Here is a 23252-nt window from a genome sequence, read left to right on the forward strand (position 1 = left end):
GTTGAGGTGTGAGGGTTGATGGGAATGTGCCAGTGAGGGGGGAAGTATTTGTCTTCCCCTGAAGCTGCCGCTGCTGCTGATGGTGATGATGACAATGGCAAGGATGATGATGATCATCATCATCCTGGTGATGTCAATGATGATGATGGTGGTGGTGGTGATGACAATGGTGATGATGATAATGATGATGATGATGACAATGTTAATATTGATGACCGCAGCATTCATGATGTTGATGATGATGATGACACCAATGATTAATTTAACATTAAAGACACTAAAAAAAAAAAACTATGGCAAACCTTTGGCAGAGTCAATGTGTCATAGTGGCAGACCAACTGGAAATCTGGCTGGATGAGGGTGAGAGCTAGATGGGTGATGTGTGAGGGAGTGTGTGTGTGTGTGTGTTTTAGAAGGAGGCCTTTGGTTCATGGCTTTGTTTTTTCAGTGAGGGGAGGGGAATAGTGTTTTCAGTTGTTGTTTTTTGTGTTTTTATTTACATTTATTTCTCTGGCAGTTTTTTTTTTTTGTTATTTGTTATGGCACTAATAGAGAATGATGAGAGAATGATAATATAAGAGATGGTAGAAGGAAACGAAAAGATGAAAGGAAAGAAGGCAGGAATAGAATTAAGAAAAAAATAGGAAAAAGAAAAAAAAAACAAAAAAAAAACAATACAAACAGAGTAAAAGAAAAGAAGGAGAAGAAAAAAGTGGGTAACAATGAAGAAATAGGGAATAATGAAATGATGGAAGCAAAAGAAATGGAAGACAAGAATGAAAGAGAGGAAGGACATAAAATAATGAGGGAGATAAAATATTCTTATGACTATCTCCAAGACTAGTTAAACTGTGTTAGAATTGTTAATATCAGGGAAATGTCTTCATCCATTTTATTTTTTGGAATTTTTGCTGTTCAACCCGAAGTCAGCTTTATTGATTAAAGTGTTCTAACCCATCACTATGCCATCTTTTAGTCAAATGTACCTATTTCTTTATTACCCACAAGGGGCTAAACATAGAGGAGACATACATAGGTATTAAGTCGATTACATCAACCCCAGTGCTTAACTGGTACTTAATTTATCGACCCCGAAAGGATGAAAGGCAAAGTCGACCTCGGCGGGATTTGAACTCACAACGTAGCGACAGACAAAATATGACTACGCATTTCACCCGTACCAATTCTGGGATTACAATATAAAATGTGCCCTCTCCCCCGTTTTTTTTTTTGCAGTTTTTTTTTTTTTCGCTTTTGTTTTAGACAACAGAAAGATTTGACTGCTGTTTCAAGCAGGTCAAGTGACCTGGTGGTGCCCATGCTGTTTAACCCTAGGTTAGCCCTGAGCGAGCAGATTTATGATCAAAGACATTTAAACCATGACTGTCCTCTTTTGAACATCGAGAACTACATAGTCGAATGTATCCTTCCTAATTTTAAATGGTAAGGTGTGATTTGAGGGACACTTGGCTACTATTTCTAGCTGGTCAAGTGACCACATGGAGGTCCCTGCAGGTATTCGAGACACCCTTTGTTGTTCTTGTTGTCTAGCCCCTAATCAGACCTATGATCAAAGGCCAATCCAGTTATGGCCACATAGACTTTTACTATGGTATATCATATCCTGGGCTACATTATCCAAAGTGTCCTTCCTTTTATACAATGCTAGGGTGTGATCTTAGACAGATTTGGCTGCTATTTCTAGCTGGTCGAGTGACTACATAGAGGCTCTGTCATTTATTTGTGAAACCCATAATAACCAACAACCTGGTGACAGAGTCACAGAAACTATTCCAAGTCAAATCATTGAAAGGAAGAATTAAAAAAAAACGTGATATCACCTTAGTTTTCCGTTTACTGTGATGGTGGGGCTTGTCTTCCTTCTTGGACTTTTTATGGCGATCATGTCGTTCCTTCTTTTTCCTTTCCAGAGCTGCATCGCTTTGGGTAGAATCTGCCAGCATTTTGGCAGTAGGCATGGTGGTTAGTTTCAATGGGGCAAACACTTTTTCTTGGTGATGGAATTATGCTAAATTTGAAATTCTGAAATCAAGGAAAATAATTCTATAGGAGGAAAGAAACAAAACAATAGAGAAATTGAAATATGAAAGAGGAACATAAAGCAGGTCCAGAAATACTGGTCCCAAATTTTGGCACAATTTTGGTACAGTTTTAACCCCTAGACAACGGTTGATGCAAATATGCGATCACACTTTTGCTTGCCTACCCGCGGTTAACGTAAATATGCGATGTAGAGCTGCCCTTCATCTATCACGGACTTTTTAGCGGCTGATGTATGTTTACGTTCGCTATTGTGTACTTTATCTCTTGAGGTGCATGCGCTCGCCATCCCGTGCATTATCTTAGCTATTTTAGGTTACCTTCAAGTCATGAGACTAGCAGTAGACCAATGGCATGCAAATACTTTACATGCATAATACTGTGTTTTGAGTTGTACCACACACAAGCTATTTTTTTAACTTGAGCAGAATAACTCGTGCATATCATATTATGATAAATAGCTTCACAGAGTTCGTTTTCATAAACCGGGAGACGTAAATGTATGACGCTATGTTATTGTAACGGTGAACGTAAATAGACACGACCTCGTTGGCACTTGTGTGTTTGTGTAGCCTCGTTAGAAAAAAAAAAACCAGAGCAGTGTCTAGCATGCTTCGGGTAATACTGGCATCAAGAGGTTAACCAGCAATTTCGTTGGAGGGGTAAGTTGATTACATTGACCAATGCTCAACTGGTACTTATTTTATGGCCTCCAAAATGAAAGGTGAAGTTGACCTCAGCAGAATTTGAACACAGAATTAAAGACGGATGAGATGCCGCTAAGCATTTTGCCCAGCGTGCTAACAATTCTACAAGCTCACCACCCACATCCATGAATGCTGGTTTCAAATTTTGGCACAAGGACAATGAGTTCAGGGGAGGAGCTTCGTTGATTAAATCGAGCCTGGTGTTCAACTAGTGTTACTTTATCGACCTTGAAAGGATGAAACGCAAAGTCAACCTCAGCTGAATTTCAACTCAGAACATAAAGATGGATGCTCAGTGGCATTTCATCCATCTTTACATCATCATCATTTAACATCCGCTTTCCATGCTAGCATGGGTTGAATGGTTTGACCGTGGTCTGGGAAGCCAGGAGGCTGCACCAGGCCCAGTCTGATCTGGCAGTGTTTCTACAGCTGGATGCCCTTCCTAACGCCAACCACTCCGTGAGTGTAGTGGGTGCTTTTTACGTGCCACCGGCACAGGTGCCAGACAAGGCTGGCAAACGGCCACGATCGGATGGTGCTTTTTACGTGCCACCGGCACGGAGGCCAGTTGAGGCGGCGCTGGGAACGGCCACGTTTGGATGGTTCTTTTACGTGCCACCGGCACTGGTATCACAACTACAATTTCCATTGATTTTTGATTGATTTCAATTTCATCCATATATATTATGATACTTTTTGGAGATCAGGAGTCAGTCTGTGTCACATGGTGTGGACGTGATGAGAAACATGTTCTTCTGGATATGAAATTAGTCTATGATAAATAACATTTTCTCATATGGCTGTAGATATTTCTGATGCTTACCTGAAAGTGTCTGAAATAAAGCAAGCAGCTCGCTCAATAACTAATTTCAGCAGATTTCTTTTCTCTTTTTGTTATTGTTTTCAATGACTTAATATGTGAAGCAAAAGCAGTAAAACCGCTGACTCTTTTGTCCAAGCTCTGAAACTGGTGGGGAGAAACATAATATATGATGTGTCGTATCACATAAGGTGCATCACCAAATATTAAAGCTTTTAAGTGGCATGGCTTGATGCCTGGTGCAGTGTGGTCTATGGCAGGGCTTCTCAAACTATCTAATGTGGCGTACCGGCAATTTCTTTTTCCCAATGTGCCAGTGACCAGTAATATGTCTTAGTAATATTAATTTATACTGGAAACAATATATATAATTACGGAGATGTACTTGCATAGTGAGTGACTTGATCTGAGACCGTGTGCTGGAACGAAAACAATTGCAGCACACAAGAAACACACAAAACCGTTCGATTCACTTCAACATTTAAGTTTAATTTGTCAAAATATTTTCGTCGCTTTAAGACCACAACCTGTTCACTGACAAAAATCCGTGCTGCATCATATAATGAATATAATAAAAATTGACAACTTTCTTAATTATGTTTAATTTGTAAACAAATAATACAATAAGCATTTTATAAGGTTTCTTTTTTTTCTGTAAACTGGTTGCATACTGGCACCGGTCTGCGAACCACCACTTACAGTCTATGGTATAGTGCAGTGGTACAAGACAGCGAGCTGGCAGAAACGTTAGCAGGCCGGGTGAAATGCTAAGCGGTATTTCGTCGGCCGTTACGTTTTGAGTTCAAATTCCGCCGAGGTCGACTTTGCCTTTCATCCTTTCGGGGTCGATATAATCAACTTAATCCGTTTGTCTGTCCTTGTTTGTCCCCTCTGTGTTTAGCCCCTTGTGGGTAGCAAAGAAATAGGTATAGTGCAGTGGTTCTCAACTGGGGTTCATATGACCCTTAAGGGCCAAATTAAAATTTTTTTTGTTAAAATTTATCTGCAATAAATTGCTCATACTTCTACAAAACAGTTTTTCTTATGTAATTCCAAATAATATTTAATTATGAAAACACATTGGGATTCTTTAAAATATTGAATGTCTTTTAGAGTCCATCCAAATAAAACAAGAATCAAAAGGGTCCATAGGTAAAAATAAGGCCTGAGAGACACTGGTATAGTATGATGGTGTTATTAATTATGTCCAGATCAGACCTAAGTAAGCAAACCTAGAATTAAATGCATTCCAACCAGGACTATACTCTTTACTCTCTTTTACTTGTTTCAGTCATTTGACTGCGGCCATGCTGGAGCACCGCCTTTAGTCGAGCAAATCAACCCCGGGACTTATTCTTTGTAATCCTAGTACTTATTCTATCGGTCTTTTTTGCCGAACCGCTAAGTGACGGGGACATAAACACACCAGCATCGGTTGTCAAGCAATGCTAGGGGGACAAACACAGACACACAAACATATACACACACACTTATATATATATACATATATACAACAGGCTTCTTTCAGTTTCCGTCTACCAAATCCACTCACAAGGCATTGGTCGGCCTGGGGCTATAGCAGAAGACACTTGCCCAAGATGCCATGCAGTGGGACTGAACCCGTAACCATGTGGTTGGTTAGCAAGCTACTTACCACACAGCCACTCCTGCGCCTATCATAATTTCCAATGCACTATCATCCATATTTTAAAAAATGTTGGGCATAATTTGAGGGAGATTCGACAACTACTTTAGACAAGTTGAGCCACTACATAATGGCCTATAGTGGTGAGGTGTGTTGCTGTTTCGATCAAAGATGTTCCAGTTGTGACCATCCTGTTTTTTCTAAGTCATACATGATCTCATGTGCATTTCCACATTTTAACCCCATTAACACCAATCTACATGATAGCTCACTGAGCTAAAACAGTGGAATTTAAATTGAAGTCACAACAAATCTTGCAATATAAATGATAATGTGAGATTTCAGTTGGTCAAGCAACAACGGATGTGTGCATATGTACATATGCATGCAAAGAGCATGTGCATACTAGTTGTTCAACACCAACATATATATTCTTTTTTTTACTCTTTTACTTGTTTCAGTCATTTGACTGCAGCCATGCTGGAGCACCGCCTTTAATCGAGCAACTCGACCCTGGGACTTATTTTTTTGTGAGCCCAGTACTTATTCTATCGGTCTCTTTTGCCGAACCGCTAAGTAACGGAGACATAAACACACTAGCATCGGTTGTCAAGCAATGCTAAGGGGACAAACACAGACACACAAACACATAAACACACATACATATATATATACATATATATGACAGGCTTCTTTCAGTTTCCGTCTACCAAATCCATTCACAAGGCTTTGGTCGGCCCGAGGCTATAGTAGAAGACACTTGCCCAAGGTGCCACGCAGTGGGACTGAACCCGGAACCATGTGGTTGGTAAACAAGCTACTTACCACACAGCCACTCCTGCGTTTATATATATATATATATATATATATACATACACCTCTAAGTGCACACAGACACATTCCCATTCTCACACATACAGACTATATCTTGCCCACACTGCCACACGCATACATTCACACACAAATATACATTCTCACTCTGACATATGCACAATCCCTCACACATAACATACAAACACACACACACAATCTCACGCATTCATACACACTCCCACACATACATGCAATCACACACTGCCACCCACCTCTCCCTCAGTCTCACGCCTCCTTTAACTTATAGGGGCTTTTCACAGTAAGCTACATGAACAGACAGTAATGTGACTCTCTAAGGGCAGTGGCCAGTATGTAGTGGCACAGAGAGTTACAGCAGCAGCAGCTGAAGGGATCCATATATCCCTGACCCCTCAATGCCATCTGGTTGTCCATCTGGATAGGGACAGTGGGTAAGGGGTTAAGGGGGTACAGTTGTTATTTTTTCAATGTTTGTTGTTTTTTGGGGTTTTTTTTATAAGGACAGACAGCTGAATGAAGCAAGACAACTGAATGACATAGTAACACATGTGTGATTGTGTGTGTGATTGTGTGTGTGTGTGTGTGTATGTGTGTGTTATATTAATTACACATATATATTTATGAGTACATCAGTTTAGATGTCTGGACGGGATCGCAAAATAATAAATTATAAAATGTTTGAACTGAACTCAGCAAATTGTAAATGACAAAAAACATAACACACACACAAACACATATACATAATATATACACATTATATCTATATGTGTGTATATATATATATACATATGTATATACACACACAAACACACATATCATCATTTAATGTCATTGTTCCATGCTAAACACACACACATATATACATAAACATATATATACGTGTGTATATATATGTGTTTGTGTATATATATATATATATATACACACACATGTGTATATATATATATATATATACATACATATGTATATATATATATACATATGCATGTATAGAAATATATATATATATACAGATGTATACATTTATATATATGTATATATACATTTATATATACATACACATATACATAAATACATATATATGTATGTGTATATATACACACACATATATGTGTATATATATATACACACACACACAAATATATACATATATATATATATATAATATATATATATATATGTATGTATGTATATACACACACACATACATACATGCACAATCATGTGTGTATATACATACACATGTACATATATACATGTACATATGTATATGTATATTCTTTACACAGATATAGGTATATATTTACTATAGTTAGTAATATGAAGCCCTGAGACAGAATGGAAATAACCCAGACCAGCAGACCAAGAGACAAGAATGGACACACATTAAGGAAAACTCACCACCAAGGCCACCACCACCACCACCACTTGCCCCTTGATACACTTTCTACACTTGAGGAAGTAACACAATAAATTATAGCATCTGAATATATGCATGATGGCAATGATGATGATGATGAGTGATTATTTACACGTACATGCAGCCATACATACATATGGCAGGCTGATGTGGAAGAAACCAACAAGCAAAGAAAGAAGGAATATTAGTTGATCAGTCTTAGACTAGCACAATATAGTCACACAAATATATATATAGGTACTACTAGCGAACAGTGGTCCCGGGTCGCGCATCCACGCTAGCTAGTCATGACTAGTCGATCCTTACTTTGTGTTTTTGTGTTTTATTTACTTTGCAAGGTAGTCATTGTAGGATTGACTACTTACGACTAGCTAGCGCAGCTGTGCGACTGTACGCGCACCGGGACCACTGTTCGCTAGTAGTACCATATATCATCATCATCGTTTAGCGTCCGCTTTCCATGCTAGCATGGGTTGGACGGTTCAACTGGGGTCTGGGAAGCCAGAAGGCTGCACCAGGCTCCAGTCTGATCTGGCAGTGTTTCTACGGCTGGATGCCCTTCCTAACTCCAACCAATCAGTGAGTGTAGTGGGTGCTTTTACGTGCCACCAGCACATGTGCCAGACGAGGCTGGCTAACTACCACGATCGGATGGTGCTTTTTACATGCCACCAGCACAGAGACCAAGCGATGATATATATACATATCATCATTTAATATCTATTACCCATGCTGGCATGGGTTGGACAGTTTGACCAAAGCTGGCAAGCTGCACCAGACTCCAGTCTGATTTGGCTTGGTCTCTATGGTTGGATGCACTTCCTAAAGCCAACCACTTTACAGAGTGTCCTGGGTGCTTTTACGTGGCACTGCACAGACACTTTTATATGGCAGCGCTATATTTAAGGGATAGAATAAGTACTACGCTTACAAAGAATAAGTCCTGGGGTTGATTTGTTTGACTAAAGGCAGTGCTCCAGCATGGCTGCAGTCAAATATAAGACACTTGCCCAAAATGTCATGCAACAAAACTGAACCCCAAACCACGTATGTGAACATTATAAGTTCTCAGGCAGAAATAAAGCATGGAAAAGATACTCTCTTTTTACTCTCTTTTAATTGTTTGTCATTTGACTGCGGCCATGCTGGAGCACCGCCTTTAATTGAGCAACTCGACCCCGGGACTTATCCTTTTGTAAGCCCAGTACTTATTCTATCGGTCTCTTTTGCCGAACCGCTAAGTGACGGGGACATAAACACACCAGCATCAGTTGTCAAGCAATGGTAGGGGGACAAACATACACACACACATATATATATATACATATATACGACGGGCTTCTTTCAGTTTCCGTCTACCAAATCCACTCACAAGGCTTTGGTCGGCCCGAGGCTATAGTAGAAGACACTTGCCCAAGGTGCCACGCAGTGGGACTGAACCTGGAACCATGTGGTTCGTAAGAAAGCTACTTACCACACAGCCACTCCTGCGCCATACCTCCATACATACATAAGTTTAAGTAGGAAAAATACTTCACCTGGGAAAAAATTGGATTAAAACAAACTAAGAATGTATAAAAGCTGCAAAAATCATAACACAAGGTTTAAAATGGTCTTCAGATCAGCAAGATGGGAGATATAGAATAAGGGATTAGTCTGAGTTTCAGGACTTCAACAAAAATTTGGAAAAAAGTTTGCAAGGTCCGAAAAGCACTGAACAGGAGTTGCAGAAGACACAGGAGGCCTTTGTAAATTGCAATACAGTAGCCTCATTTGTGGTACATAAAGAGAGGAATATTTCATTGTCCCATTCATACATAGACTGCTTTTATTCCTTATTTTCCACTAAACTGTGTAGTCTTTGCTGTGGAATTTTTGTTAATCTCTTTTGGATACCAGATGTATTTTGACAAAGCAGTATATGCCTTTTTCTTTCCTTTTATCTTTATCACAAAAGGAGCCAGTATGGCTATCTTTTATCTTTTATATGTTTCATTCATTAAACTGTGCCCATGCTGGGGCACCCCGCTGAAGAACGTTTAGTCAAATGAATCAACCCTAGTACTCTTTTTTTAAGCCAAGTACTAATTCTATCAGTCTCTTGTTGAACTGCTAAGTTATAGGGACATTAAACATGCCAACACTGGTTGTCAAACAGTGGTGGAAGAGGACAAATACATATGTGCAAAGGCACACACAGATATATATTTATATAAATATATATATGTATGTATATTTATATAAATATACATACAAACATACATATATATATATACACACACACACACACAACAGTTTTCTTTTCAGTTTCCGTCTACCAAATTCACTCACAAGGTTTTGGTCAGTCCGAGGTTATAGTAGAAGACACTTGCCCAAGATGCCACGCAGTGGGACTGAACCTGGAATGATGTTGTGGTTGGGAAGCAAGCTTCTAACCACACAGCCATGCCTTTTTTCCAATTGCTATACATTCAAAGATTTTGGAAGAGCAAATGATATAAGTTAGCATTTTTATTTATTTTATTTTTTATTTTTATCTAGTTTCAGCTCACAAGCTGTGGCCATGCTGGGGCACCGCCATTTGGTGTTGCTACATGATTTTACTTCACGAATGCTTTTTAGCAATTGCCATTTGGTGCATGAGAGAGTTCGATGCAGCTGCCCTCATCTGCACCTCCTGCCGTGAAGTTGGTTCATCTGGGACACCTGACAAGAAGAGACCAAGTTTAATTTTAAAGACATCTGCATCCCCACCAAGGAGGTCTCTTAGGTTCTTCGGGAATATATTGAAGAGCTGTGGGCCTCGGAAGCCCAGGCTATCACAGTATCTTGTCCTAATCTTGATGGCAAATTTGGAGTCCTTGGCACTGTGCAGTGGCGCCCAGTTCTGGCATTTGTGTAACTCTCGATGCCAAAGTTTGGGACAAGCATGTTAAGGATATATTTAACACTACAATGCAAACCACTTTCGAGTCAGTTGTGGCTGTAATAGAGGCCTACTATGTTGTTGTTAGTATTGTTTCTGTACTGATATTATGGATAAGATTATTTGAACATTTCTTTCAGAATCGCACTATGTTTAAACATGGTAGTGTATAAACACAAAATGGTCATCACACGTGATTTGAATAACCCATAATGGCAACACTGTAACAGCAATGGCAGAAATATTAACCTGTTGTACTGTTTAAAAGATAGACACATATACATATACACACTAAAACAGACGTGCGGATGTAAGCTATTACAATCTTGAAAGTTGCTCCTGCAGAGTCAGTCCAGCATCTGAAACTTGCAAAAACGTTCATAATACATACATACATACATACACAAACACACATATCTTGATGCATCAGCATCTATATGTATTTATGTATATACACACAAATATATATGTATATATATATATATATATATATACACACACCCACACATAACTACAGAGAAATGTACAAATGTATGCGCATATACATGCAGCTAAGTGTGTATATGTGTTGATATATATATATATACTCACACATACACACAACATACAAGCAACCGCCCACACATGATAAAATGTCTATTATATGGTGGATAACTTAAGACTATAACTTGAAGATAACAGTCCATTAATTATCCATGGGTATAAAGCTAGCACCACCACCACCACCAGCAGTTGCAGCTATAACGGCTCTCACACACCTACTTTTACGTACCATGCGATATTCCTTATCACAACGTTTCAGCAAAATAAACAGTTTTTGTGAAAAAAATGTTCACTGGAGAATGAGTTGTCTTACTGGAGAGTAAGGAGTGTTTTTTATTCAGTTCTGGATAGGGTCAGAGGGAGAATACTGCCAGCACATAAGAGAACGGCTAGAAAGAAACACACACACACACACAGACACGCGCACATACATAAATGTAAAGAGAGAGAGAGAGAGAGAGACAAACCTCAACTGTGTGTATGTGTATATATATATAAATACATATACATACACAAACACACACACACATATATATATATTCTTTTATTCTTTTACTTGCCTCAGTCATTTGACTGTGGCCATGCTGGAGCACCACCTTTAGTCAAATAAATCGACCCGAGGACTTATTTATTGTAAGCCTAGTACTTACTCTATCAGTCTCTTTTGCTGAAACGCTAAGTTACAGGGACGTTAACACACCAACATCAGTTGTCAAGCGACGGTGGTGGGACAAACAGACACATACATATATCTATCTATCTACTTATCTATCTGTCTAACTATCTATATATATACATATATATACATATATATAACATATATATATATATATATATATATTATATATATATGACGGGCTTCTTTCAGTTTCCATTTACCAAATCCACTCACAAGGCTTTGGTCGGCACGAGGCTAAAGTAGAAGACACTTGTCCAGTGTGCCACACAGTGGGATTGAACCCTGAACCATGTGGTCAGGAAGAAGCTTCATACTACACAGCAACACCTATCATCATCATCATCATCATCATCGTTTAACGTCCGCTTTCCATGCTAGCATGGGTTGGACGGTTCAACTGGGGTCTGGCAAGCCCGAAGGCTGCACCAGGCCAGTCAGATCTGGCAGTGTTTCTACAGCTGGATGCCCTTCCTAACGCCAACCACTCCGAGAGTGTAGTGGGTGATTTTATGTGCCACCGACACAGACGCCAGACGAGGCTGGCAGACGGCCACGCTCGGATGGTGTTTTTTATGTGCCACCGACACAGGTGCAGACGAGGCTGGCAGACGGCCACGCTCGGATGGTTTTTTTATGTGCCACCGACACAGGTGCCAGACGAGGCTGGCAGACGGCCACGCTCGGATGGTGTTTTTTATGTGCCACCGACACAGGTGCCAGACGAGGCTGGCAGACGGCCACGCTCGGATGGTGTTTTTTCTTATGTGTCACCGGCACAGGTGCCAGACGAGGCTGGCGAACGGCCACGCTCGGATGGTGTTTGTTACGTGCCCTCAGCACGGAGGCCAGTCGAGCGGTACTGGCTACGGTCACGTTCAGATGGTTTTCTTATGTGCCACCGGCACTGGTACCATAAAAGGATACAAATTCCATTGATGTACATCTATTTTGATTTGGTTTTGATTTGATTTCACTTGCCTCAACAGGTCTTCTCAAGTGTCACAATAAGGAAGGTATGCACAGGTGGACTGACTACGTCCCAGGTAGGGGCCACGGGATATGGCTTCACTAGTCTTGCCGGGTCTTCTCACGCACAGCATACTTCCATAGGTCTCGGTCTCTAGTCATTTCCATGGTGAGACCTAACGTCCGAAAGTCGGGCTTCACCACCTCGTCCCAGGTTTTCCTGGGTCTACCTCTTCCATGGGTTCCCTCAACTGCTAGGGACTGGCACTTTCTCACACACCTATCTTCATCCATTCTCGCCACATGACCATACCAGCGCAATCGTCTCTCTTGCACACCACAACTGATGCTTCTTAGGTACAACATTTCTCTCAAGGTACTAACGCTCTGTGAGTAAGTACACTGACATTACACATCCATCGGAGCATACTGGCTTCATTCCTCACGAGCTTACGCATGTCCTCAGCAGTCACGGCCATGTTTCACTGCCATGTAGCATAGCTGTTCGTACACATGCATCATACAGTCTGCCTTTTACTCTGAGCGAGAGGCCTTTAGTCACCAGCATGGGTAAGAGCTCCCTAAACTTTGCCCAGGCTATTCTTATTCTAGCAGTTACACTTTCAGCGCACCCACCCCCACTACTGACTTGGTCACCTAGATAGCGGAAGCTATCAACTACTTCTAGTTTTTTCCCCCCAGAAAGTGACGGAAGTTGTTTTCTGCAGATTTTCGGAGGTCAATGCTCCCGAGCATCTACCACATACAAAAACTATCTTCCCAGTTAGCCTACCTTTGACATTGCTGCACCTCTTATGTGTCCATAGCTTACACTGGGTACATCTTATAGAGTTTCTACCTACACCTTTTCTACAGATCGAGCAAGGCCATCTTCCTGAGGATATTTGTGGATTGTCTACCTTTCTACTTATTAGTACTTTGGTTTTAGCTAGGTTGACTCTAAGGCCCCTCGATTCTAAACCCTCCTTCCACACCTGGAACTTCTGCTCCAGTTCTGATAGTGACTCAGCAATTAGAGCGAGGTCGTCAGCATAGAGGAGCTCCCAAGGGCAGCCTGTATTGAATTCCTCCACAATTGCCTGGAGGACTATGATAAATAGGAGGGGGCTGAGTACTGAACCCTGGTGGACCCCAACTTCTACTTTGAATTCTTCTGTGTACATGTTGCCAACTCTAACCTTACTTACGGCATCTCTGTACATGGCTTGCACAGCCCTCACCAGCCATTCATCTATCCCTAGTTTCCTCATTGACCACAATTGAGGGATCGGGGGACCCTATCAAAGGCTTTCTCCATGTCAACGAAAGCCAGGTACAGGGGCTTATCTTTGGCTAGGTATTTCTCCTGCAGCTGCCTTACCAGGAATATAGCATCAGTGGTGCTTTTCCCTGGCACGAACCCAAACAGCATCTCATCTAAACTAACTCTCTCTCTAATTAGTTGGGCTATGACCCTCTCCGTAACCTTCATTACCTGACCCAACAGCTTGATACCTCTGTAATTATTTGTATCCAGGGCATCACCTTTACCTTTGTAGCAGTTGACTAGTATGCTGCTACACCAGTCATTGGGTATGACTCCTTCGTGTATCACCTGGTTGACTATACGGGTGACTAGGTTATAGCCGACACTGCCAGATATTTTGAGCATCTTTGCAGTAATTCCTGATGGGCCTGGGGCTTTCCCTGTCTTCATGCTTCTAATTGCCTTAGCTACCACGGAACTATCAACTCGGATAGCTGGTCCCTCTGTTGGGTCAACATTCGGCAGACTCTCTTTATCCCATTCTTTTCTTTATTCAGCAACCTTTCATAGAGGCATCTTCAAACCTCTCTCTTTGCATCCTCATTTAGCGCAAGTGAAACATCATCCATGCGAACACACTTCTCTCCTACCACATCACGATTCTCTCTCAACACTGTCTTGCAACACGAAATACCTCAAGTCTTTCATCCTCACGACGCAGAACATTGGCAAATTTTTTCTTATCCGCTTCCCTCTGGCTAATATAGACCTGTCTCCTAGCTTCCCTTCTGGCTGTCTGATACAATTCCCTGCTACCACCACCGTTCTTCTCCAGTCTTCCAGCCTGTCTCTTTTGTCTAATAGCCCTGTCAACCACAGTGTTCCACCACCATGTTACTCTGGGTCGAGATGGTACTTTGCTCCATCCACAGATCTGGTCAGTGCTGTCAGCAGATTGTCCCGTAGGAATCTCCAGTGTCTTCCACGTTAAGTGAAGCTATATCCCCTTCTATTTCGTCAAAGGCCTCGAGTAGTATGTCTCTAAATCTCTGTCCATTTGCAGGATCTTTAAGCTTCCAGACCCTTCCCTCCAAGCTGGTCTTCTTCTGGGCACCATTTAGCTCTGATCCTGAAGTCGCTAACCACTAATCTATGTTGGGGAGTACATTCTTCGCCTGGAAAGTTTTGGCATTTATAATCAGCCCTCTTTCCTTTTTTCTGGCAGGATGTAGTCAATCTGGCGGTGGTGTCTGCCAGAACGGACACATATATATATATATATATATATATATGACAGATTCAATCCAACTGCACAGCACAGTGAGCAAGTGTCTTCCACTATAGTCTGAAATTTGGTAGATGAAATTGTGTGTGTATGTATGCAAAGGGTCTTCCTTTGATGCTGACATGAAATGTCTGTGCAAGACCCTGCCTCAGTAAAGCTGGACTCAAGAGTCATCTTCATAGTCATAAAACGAGACAGATGAGTGACAACCTGGCCACTGGTGGTGGTGTAACACACCATACTACTCATATCTGTCAGGCATGTGGAAGAGAGTGTAATTCGGCAGGAGGACTTAAACGACATGCAAAGGTACATGAAGCCCAGTTACAACTACAGCCGGCCATTACCAGTAAAGGTCTTTGTTGCCAATTTTGTACAAGACATTGTAGATCTTTAGCTGGGCTAAAAAGTCACATTCGATCACAGCACCAGTAACAGGTAAGCTTCGTGCAATGGCCATACTCGATAACGAGGGGGCAGCCATAATGCATGTATATATATATATAATATATATATGAGAGAGAGAGAGGGAGAGTAAGTGATATAAAGATATACCACAAGCACTTATTTCCCCATTTCTATATCAGAATGGAAATATCTATAACAATCAAATAAGCTTCATCACTGAAGACACACCTGCCCTTCCTGTAGGTTCCAAAACTTTAAGGATACAATTATAAATGTAGACATGATGTGAGCTAAATGTGGTGAGATTGTGGAGATGCTGGAATGGAGATGAGTGGCTATATACGGTGAGCATGGGGTAAGATGGAATAGTCCTGAACCAAACTCATGGCAAAGAATAAACCACTAATCTTGGTACTCATTGACTGGGAGAAAGTATTTGACAGAGTATTACATTCAGTAATTTATTAGTCACTAAGGAAAGTATGAGTAGATGAATGGTTTGTGAGGACTGCACAAGTTATATACCCAGATGCAGTAAGTCAAATGAGAGTCAACAACAATATCAGTGATGAATTTGACACAATGATAGGAGTACATCTAGGTTCAGCCTCCAGTCATCTCATATTAATCACAGTTCAACATGCAGTCAGAGAAGAGTTTAAGACTGTCTGTCTATGAGAATTCTTCTATGATGATGATTTAGTTCTCACACTTTAATCTACTGTGAAATTAAACAGCAAACTCCAGGGATGGAAGCTAATTCTAGAATCATGAGGTCCCAAGGTAAACTAAGCAAAGACAAAGGTTTTAGTAAATATGAAAGGAGACAAGAGCCTCTTTTACTCTTTTACTTGTTTCAGTCATTTGACTGTGGCCATGCTGGAGCACCGCCTTTAGTCGAGCAAATCAACCCCAAATTATTCTTTGTAAACCTAGTACTTATTCTATCAGTCTCTTTTGCTGAACCACTAAGTTATAGGGATGTAAACACACCAGCATCAGTAGTCAAGCGATGTTGGGGGAACAAACACAGACACACACACATACATATATATACATATATATGACGGGCTTCTTTCAGTTTCCGTCTACCAAATCCACTCACAAGGCTTTGGTTGGCCCGAGGCTATAGTAGAAGACACTTGCCCAAGGTGCCACGCAGTGGGACTGAACCCGGAACCATGTGGTGGGTAAGCAAGCTACTTACCACACAGCCATTCCTACACCTAATAAACTCCATATACTGTACTAAATATAAGGTATGGACACAGAAGATGTATAGAGGAAATACAAGCAGACTAACAGAGAAAACATAGTTTCATGCATGACAGATGAACTGGAGTAATACATACTATGAGCACAGCAGAAGCAGATTCTCTTAAATGCCTGGATGGTTCACTTAAAGTAATCAATGGTTTTTACTGCCTAGGAGATGTAATTAGCAGGGAAGGTGGTTGCTCTGAAAGTATATTATCCAGGGTAAGAACAGGTTAGAAACAGTTCAGTGAGCTTCTACAGCCACTGGCAACAAAGATCTTTGCCTTTAGAACAAGAAGCAGATTGCATGATGTTTGCATTAGAACTGCAATATTGCATGGCAGCAAGACATCCATATATAGTGGAGGCAAGGCGGTTGTAGCCTTTGTTTCCTAGCCATGGGGTTTTCAGTTCAGTCCTAATGCATGGCACCTGGTGCAACTGATTTCTACTACAGCCCAGGGTTGAGCAAAGCCTTGTAACTGGATTTGAAAATTGAAAGAAGCCCACCATATATGTGCATGTATTTCTCTTTTCTCTTTTACTTGTTTCCGTCATTTGACTGCAGCCATGCTGGAGTACCGCCTTTAGTCAAGCAAATCGAACCTGGGACTTATTCTTTGTAAGCCTAGTACTTATTCTATCAGTCTTTTTTGCTGAACCGCTTAAGTTACGGGGATGTAAACACACCAGCATCAGTTGTCAAGCGATGCTGGGGGGACAAACACAGACACACAAACATATGCATATATACAACAAGCTTCTTTCAGTTCCCATCTACCAAATCCACTCACAAGGCTTTGGTCGGCCTGAGGCTATAGTAGAAGACACTTGCCCAAGGTGCCACGCAGTGGGACAGAACCCGGAACCATGTGGTTCGTAAGCAAGCTATTTATGTGCCTTAGCTAGACATCACACAATATTTTCAAATGAACATCATTGTCATACAAGCAGTGTCATTTTGTTTGCTTCCAATCTTCCATGGAAACATATCTTGTCATAGAGAAATATTCCCTTGCTTGGAAGCAAGTGGATGATGATGTATAGGAAGGGCATTAAGCCACAGAAAACCAGCTTCAACTAATTCCATCTGATCCATGCAAGCAAGGAATACTACACACACACACACACACATATATATACATGCATGCACAATATATAAATATTTCCTGTGCCGGTGGCACGTAAAAAGAACCATCCGAACATGGCCGTTGCCAGCGCCGCCTTCACTGGCTTCTGTGCCGGTGGCATGTAAAAAGCACCAACTGATTGTGGTCATGGCCAGCATCGCCTGGCACCTGTGCCAGTGGCACATAATAAGCACCCATGACACCCTCGGAGTGGTTGGTGTTAGGAAGGGCATCCAGCTGTAGAAACACTGCCAGATCAGACTGGAGCCTGGTGCAGCCTCCTAGCTTCCCAGACCCCGGTCGAACCATCCAACCCATGCTAGCATGGAAAGCGGACGTTAAACGATGATGATGATATACATACATGTACTATCATAGTATATTTGCCCAAGGAGAAAACTGAATTAATAGAATATGGGAGAGAGAGAGAGGAATTTAGACCTAACAGCTGTTGATATTGTAATTTTATCCACTGAGGTTGTTCTAAGAGAGAGTACCACTGATGTCTATGACTATTCCAGGGACTGCAAGATTGGTAGGAAGAAATATACTTAAGGCGGTGAGCTGGCAGAAGCGTTAGCACGCTGGGTGAAATGCTTAGCAGTATTTTGTCTGCCGCTACGTTCTGAGTTCGAATTCCACCGAGGTCGACTTTGCCTTTCATCCTTTCGGGGTCGATTAAATAAGGAACATTTACGCACTAGGGGTCGATACAATCGACTTAATCCCTTTGTCTGTCCTTGTTTGTCCCATCTGTGTGTAGCTCCTTGTGGAATTGGAATTTTTGAAAAGTAAAAATTTTGCATTATGTAGCTTGTTATTCTCTTTAAGTGAACGTATTTCTGGTTGAAATACACCGAAAAATGGCAACACAGCAGTCACAAAATCGTAAAAAAATAGGGATTTTCATAGCAAAAAAGCACCTTTTTAATGTAAATAATTTTTGGTGTTAACATGGTCCGATTTGAATTTTATCTTCTACGGAATGAAGAGCAAGCCTTCTTCTATCATACTCTCAATTTTGGTCAACTTGCGCCGCAGGGTCTCGGAGGAGATAGTGTTGGTTGAAGGCTACCAAACCTGCCACACAAACACAGACAACTTCAGCTTTATATATATAGAGAAAGATGAGTGGAGCTCTTTAAGAACGGTCCATTAAGTTTCAAACTGAATGACCACTAGAGACGTAGGAAATTCAACAAGAATTCATTTTGCTTCACATGTGGTTATCACCGTCCTTACTACATGTAAATACAAACGTTTAACAAATAAACCGACACAGCTTTTAAAACCACACTCTCACTGGTTAAGTAAAATAATGAGCAACCTAATACTTGGTCCTCGACAATATCCAAAGTTAATAATAGTGTGTATTAGGGGAAGAGGTCCAATTGTACGCATATGTAAGGAAATCAAATACAATATATGTTTAAGAAATATATACACTCGGTGTGAAAATGTAAATGGGAAAACAGGAGTTTTGGGCAGTTTAAAAAGTGAATATCATCCGACGAAATATATGTTTATAAACACACACATATACAATATATATATAAATAAATACAACATACGCATATATACATACATATATGTACGTATATACCTCTACATGTATATGTACACGCATATATGTACGTACCTACCTCTACATGTATATATACATGCATATATGGGTACAGGACACAAAAAAAAAACGTCGAACACAATGAGAAACGAAAACATAAACACAAAACCAAGGAAATGGACATTTTTCTGAAACAACGAAAAAATAGAGTACAGGACAAATAACACAAGGAAAATTCCCCTTCTTCAGTCGCCTTAGATTCATCTACTCCACGTTTTCGAAGGTCCTCGTGTGTGTATAAACAACTTTGAATGATCAGGTTAATTGTATTAAGAATAAAGACCAAAGAAAAACGGAGGATACATAAATTAAAAACCTACATATATATATATATGAGCGCATATACGTGTAGAGAAGGAGTCGCTACATACCTTCATATATATACATTTGTGTGGAACAAACCTAATGGTTAGTTTAGAGCTGGGAGAAACCTACATTCCCTTGGTAACCACGTCAACATCTGTTCGGGTCGCGTCGAACAGGACAGGGAAAACACAGAAGAGTTACACAGCTGAGAAGCAAAAGTCAATCAGAGTGAACTCCCTTGCATCAGATTTTATTTATTTATTTATTTATTATTTTCTCTTTCTTTCTCTCGTTATTATTTCTTTCACTTTCCCTTTCACCTTCTTTTCTTCCTCTTTCACTCAATATTATTCAATTCTTTTCGTGGAGGCGCAATAGCCCAGTGGTTAGGGCAGCGGACTCGCGGTCATAGGATCGCGGTTTCGATTCCCAGACCGGGCGTTGTGAGTGTTTATTGAGCGAAAACACCTAAAAGCTCCACGAGGCTTCGGCAGGGGATGGTGGTGATCCCTGCTGTACTCTTTCACCACAACTTTCTCTCACTCTTTCTTCCTATTTCTGTTGTACCTGTATTTCAAAGGGCCGGCCTTGTCACTCTCTGTGTCACGCTGAATATCCCCGAGAACTGCATTAAGGGTACACGTGTCTGTGGAGTGCTCAGCCACTTACACGTTAATTTCACGAGCAGGCTGTTCCGTTGATTCGGATCAACCGGAACCTCATCGTCGTAACCGATGGTACTTTTCTTTTTCTGTATCCCCTACTTTCCGTTTCTTGGATCTTTTCGGTTTGACCGGCAGTTTTTTAAAATAATTTCCACGTAACTAAACACTCTTAAACTTCGTATACTGCTAGAATGTGTTTATAAAACATCTTTTTCTCTTGGCTTTATTGAGAAAGTTCTATAGTTTGTAAGATGTTTGTTGCTTTTTTCTTCAATTTCTGCAATTTCAACCAATCAATGACGTCTATTGAGGTGAAAACATTCTGTGCCGTATGAATGTCCCTCGTTTAAGAAACAGATTGTGTTTACTCTTTACTCTCTTTTACTCTTTTACATGTTTCAGTCATTTGACTGCGGCCATGCTGGAGCACCGCCTTTTAGTCGAGCAACTCGACCCCGGGACTTATTCTTTGTAAGCCCAGTACTTATTCTATCGGTCTCTTGTGCCGAACTGCTAAGTGACGGTGACGTAAACACACCAGCATCGGTTGTCAAAAACAGACACACAAACACATACACATACATACATATACATATATATACAAACATACGACAGGCTTCTTTCAGTTTCCGTCTACCAAATCCACTCACAAAGCATTGGTCGGCCCTGGGCTATAGCAGAAGACACTTGCCCAAGATGCCACGCAGTGGGACTGAACCCGGAACCATGTGGTTGGTTAGCAAGCTTCTTACCACACAGCCACTCCTGTGAAAAAAAGATACCCTTCCCCCACCCCTAATCCTAACCTTAAAACAGATTGAAATGCAATAGATCGATACTAGGGTTATAATTATGGATGACAATTTCATATGACATCGCTAGAAAAAACTGCCGTTCACACCGAAAAGATCCCTTTTCTATGATATTGTCAGTTTCGCACACCAGTTCTGAATATTTTTGAAAATTTCGATACATATGTAGTTTTTCAAACTAAAGAACCGTTAGCACGCCGGGCGAAATGCGTAGCCGTATTTCGTCTGCCGTTACGTTCTGAGTTCTAATTCCGCCGAGGTCGAGCTTTACCTTTCATCCTTTCGAGGTCGATAAATTAAGTACCAGTTACGCACTGGGGTCGATGTAATCGACTTAATTCGTCTGTCCGTCCTTGTTTGTCCCCTCTGAGTTTAACCCCTTGTGGGTAGTAAAGAAATACGTATTTCGTCTGCCGTTACGTTCTGGATTCAAATTCCGCCGAGGTCGACTTTGCCTTTCATCCTTTCAGGATCGATAAATTAAGTACCAGTTACGCACTGGGGTCGATGTAATCGACTTAATTCGTCTGTCTGCCCTTGTTTGTCCCCTCTGAGTTTAACCTCTTGTGGATAATAAAGAAACAAACACAAATTAAAATTTGGGGCAATTTCAAGCTTGTCACATGTGACAATTTCGAAACACCGAAATACAGAACTCAAATTTACGCGCTAAATATATATATATATATATTTTTTTTTTTTTTTTTGTCTAAGGGGAATACAAGTGTTTAAAGATGAAATACATTTAATGAAAAATTACTAAATAATAAAAACGTAATGCGGACTTTTTAAAGACGAAGAACATTTAATGAATGAAAATGTAACAATACAGGGAATTCATTTATGGATAGTGAAATTTAGTGATGCACTGCGACAGTTTCCGAAATGGGTTGTAGGTCACATTTATTGACATTCTTTCGATATGAGTACATTTTACATCACGTCTATTTGTTTACATTTGAAGAAGATCGTCACTTTCCGTAATTTTTTTTTTATTATGTGGGGTTAGGGTTAGGGTTAGAGGTGGGGGAAGGGTTTCTTTTTTCTTCGGGAATGTAAATAAACCCACGTGTGTTTATAATTGGCAGTTATGTTACTAGTACCGAATGATCGTTAGTGATGCTCTGCAACAGTTTCCGAAATGGGTTGTGGATCACCTATATTGTGTCCGCGCCACCCTGAATACTAGCAAATGTATAAATCTATCATAGAACGGAGAGTTTCATATCGCTTCTTTGTTCCTCTTTAGAAGTTCCACGTGCTTTCCATCTTTCATAAATTCGATTCACTGTTCTATGCTTAAAGTCGTAGCATGACATCTCAAGGATATGTGAATATGTCTGTCACAAATCACAATAGGATTAAACCGCTGGCTTGCATGATTTTGATGGCAATCCCTCAAGGTCGAGGATGATGGTTTTCGCGCAAATTTACTGGTGAGTCCGTAGGTGACCGATAAGACCAATTCTTGCTTGAAAAGATCGGTCGCAGTGCGGACATCTAGTGCCGGAAGGGAGAGTCGCACGTGGTTGTTGTTGGCGCTCCTTCCGCCGTCGTCTTTTCTCCTCCAGCTCTGCAGACCTTTTCGACTCGAAAGTCGCCGTTCCCTCATGGATGGTGGTTTTCCAGAGTGGTCTGTTTTTTGCCGTTTCCTCAGAATATGTCTGTCACAAATCACAATAGGATTAAACCGCTAGCTTGCATGTGTTGCTATGGGAACAAGGTAGTTTCGACTTCTGCTGTCATAAATACTAGTATCATCTGATTGGCTGAAATTTTTTTTATTTAAATGGCATCTAATTTCTTAGCTTCAGTTTCGAGAAAGAAGTTACGATTTTCTTAATAAGCATAAAAATCTACATTTGTAAAGAAACTT

The 23252-nt window shown here is 40.7% G+C and overlaps 1 protein-coding gene across 5 annotated transcripts in view; it reads right to left on the reverse strand.

The window, feature by feature from the left end:
• Positions 1-20120, reverse strand: part of LOC115215684 (caspase activity and apoptosis inhibitor 1) — a 187609-nt gene extending 167489 nt beyond the window's left edge. For 4 of the 5 annotated variants that reach the window (XM_036506210.1, XM_036506211.1, XM_029784956.2 and 1 more), the window contains exons 1-2: positions 19965-20120; positions 1842-2043 (exon numbers count right to left, since the gene is read on the reverse strand). In XM_036506210.1, the coding sequence (XP_036362103.1) occupies positions 1842-1979 (138 nt within the window). In that variant the 5' untranslated portion in view covers positions 1980-2043; positions 19965-20120. The remainder of the gene's footprint in view (positions 1-1841; positions 2044-19964) is intronic. The other variant, XM_036506212.1, reaches the window with a different exon arrangement.
• Positions 20121-23252: the final 3132 nt, after the last annotated feature.

Source organism: Octopus sinensis, linkage group LG9 (assembly GCF_006345805.1).
Source record: "Octopus sinensis linkage group LG9, ASM634580v1, whole genome shotgun sequence".
Classification (NCBI taxonomy): domain Eukaryota; kingdom Metazoa; phylum Mollusca; class Cephalopoda; order Octopoda; family Octopodidae; genus Octopus; species Octopus sinensis.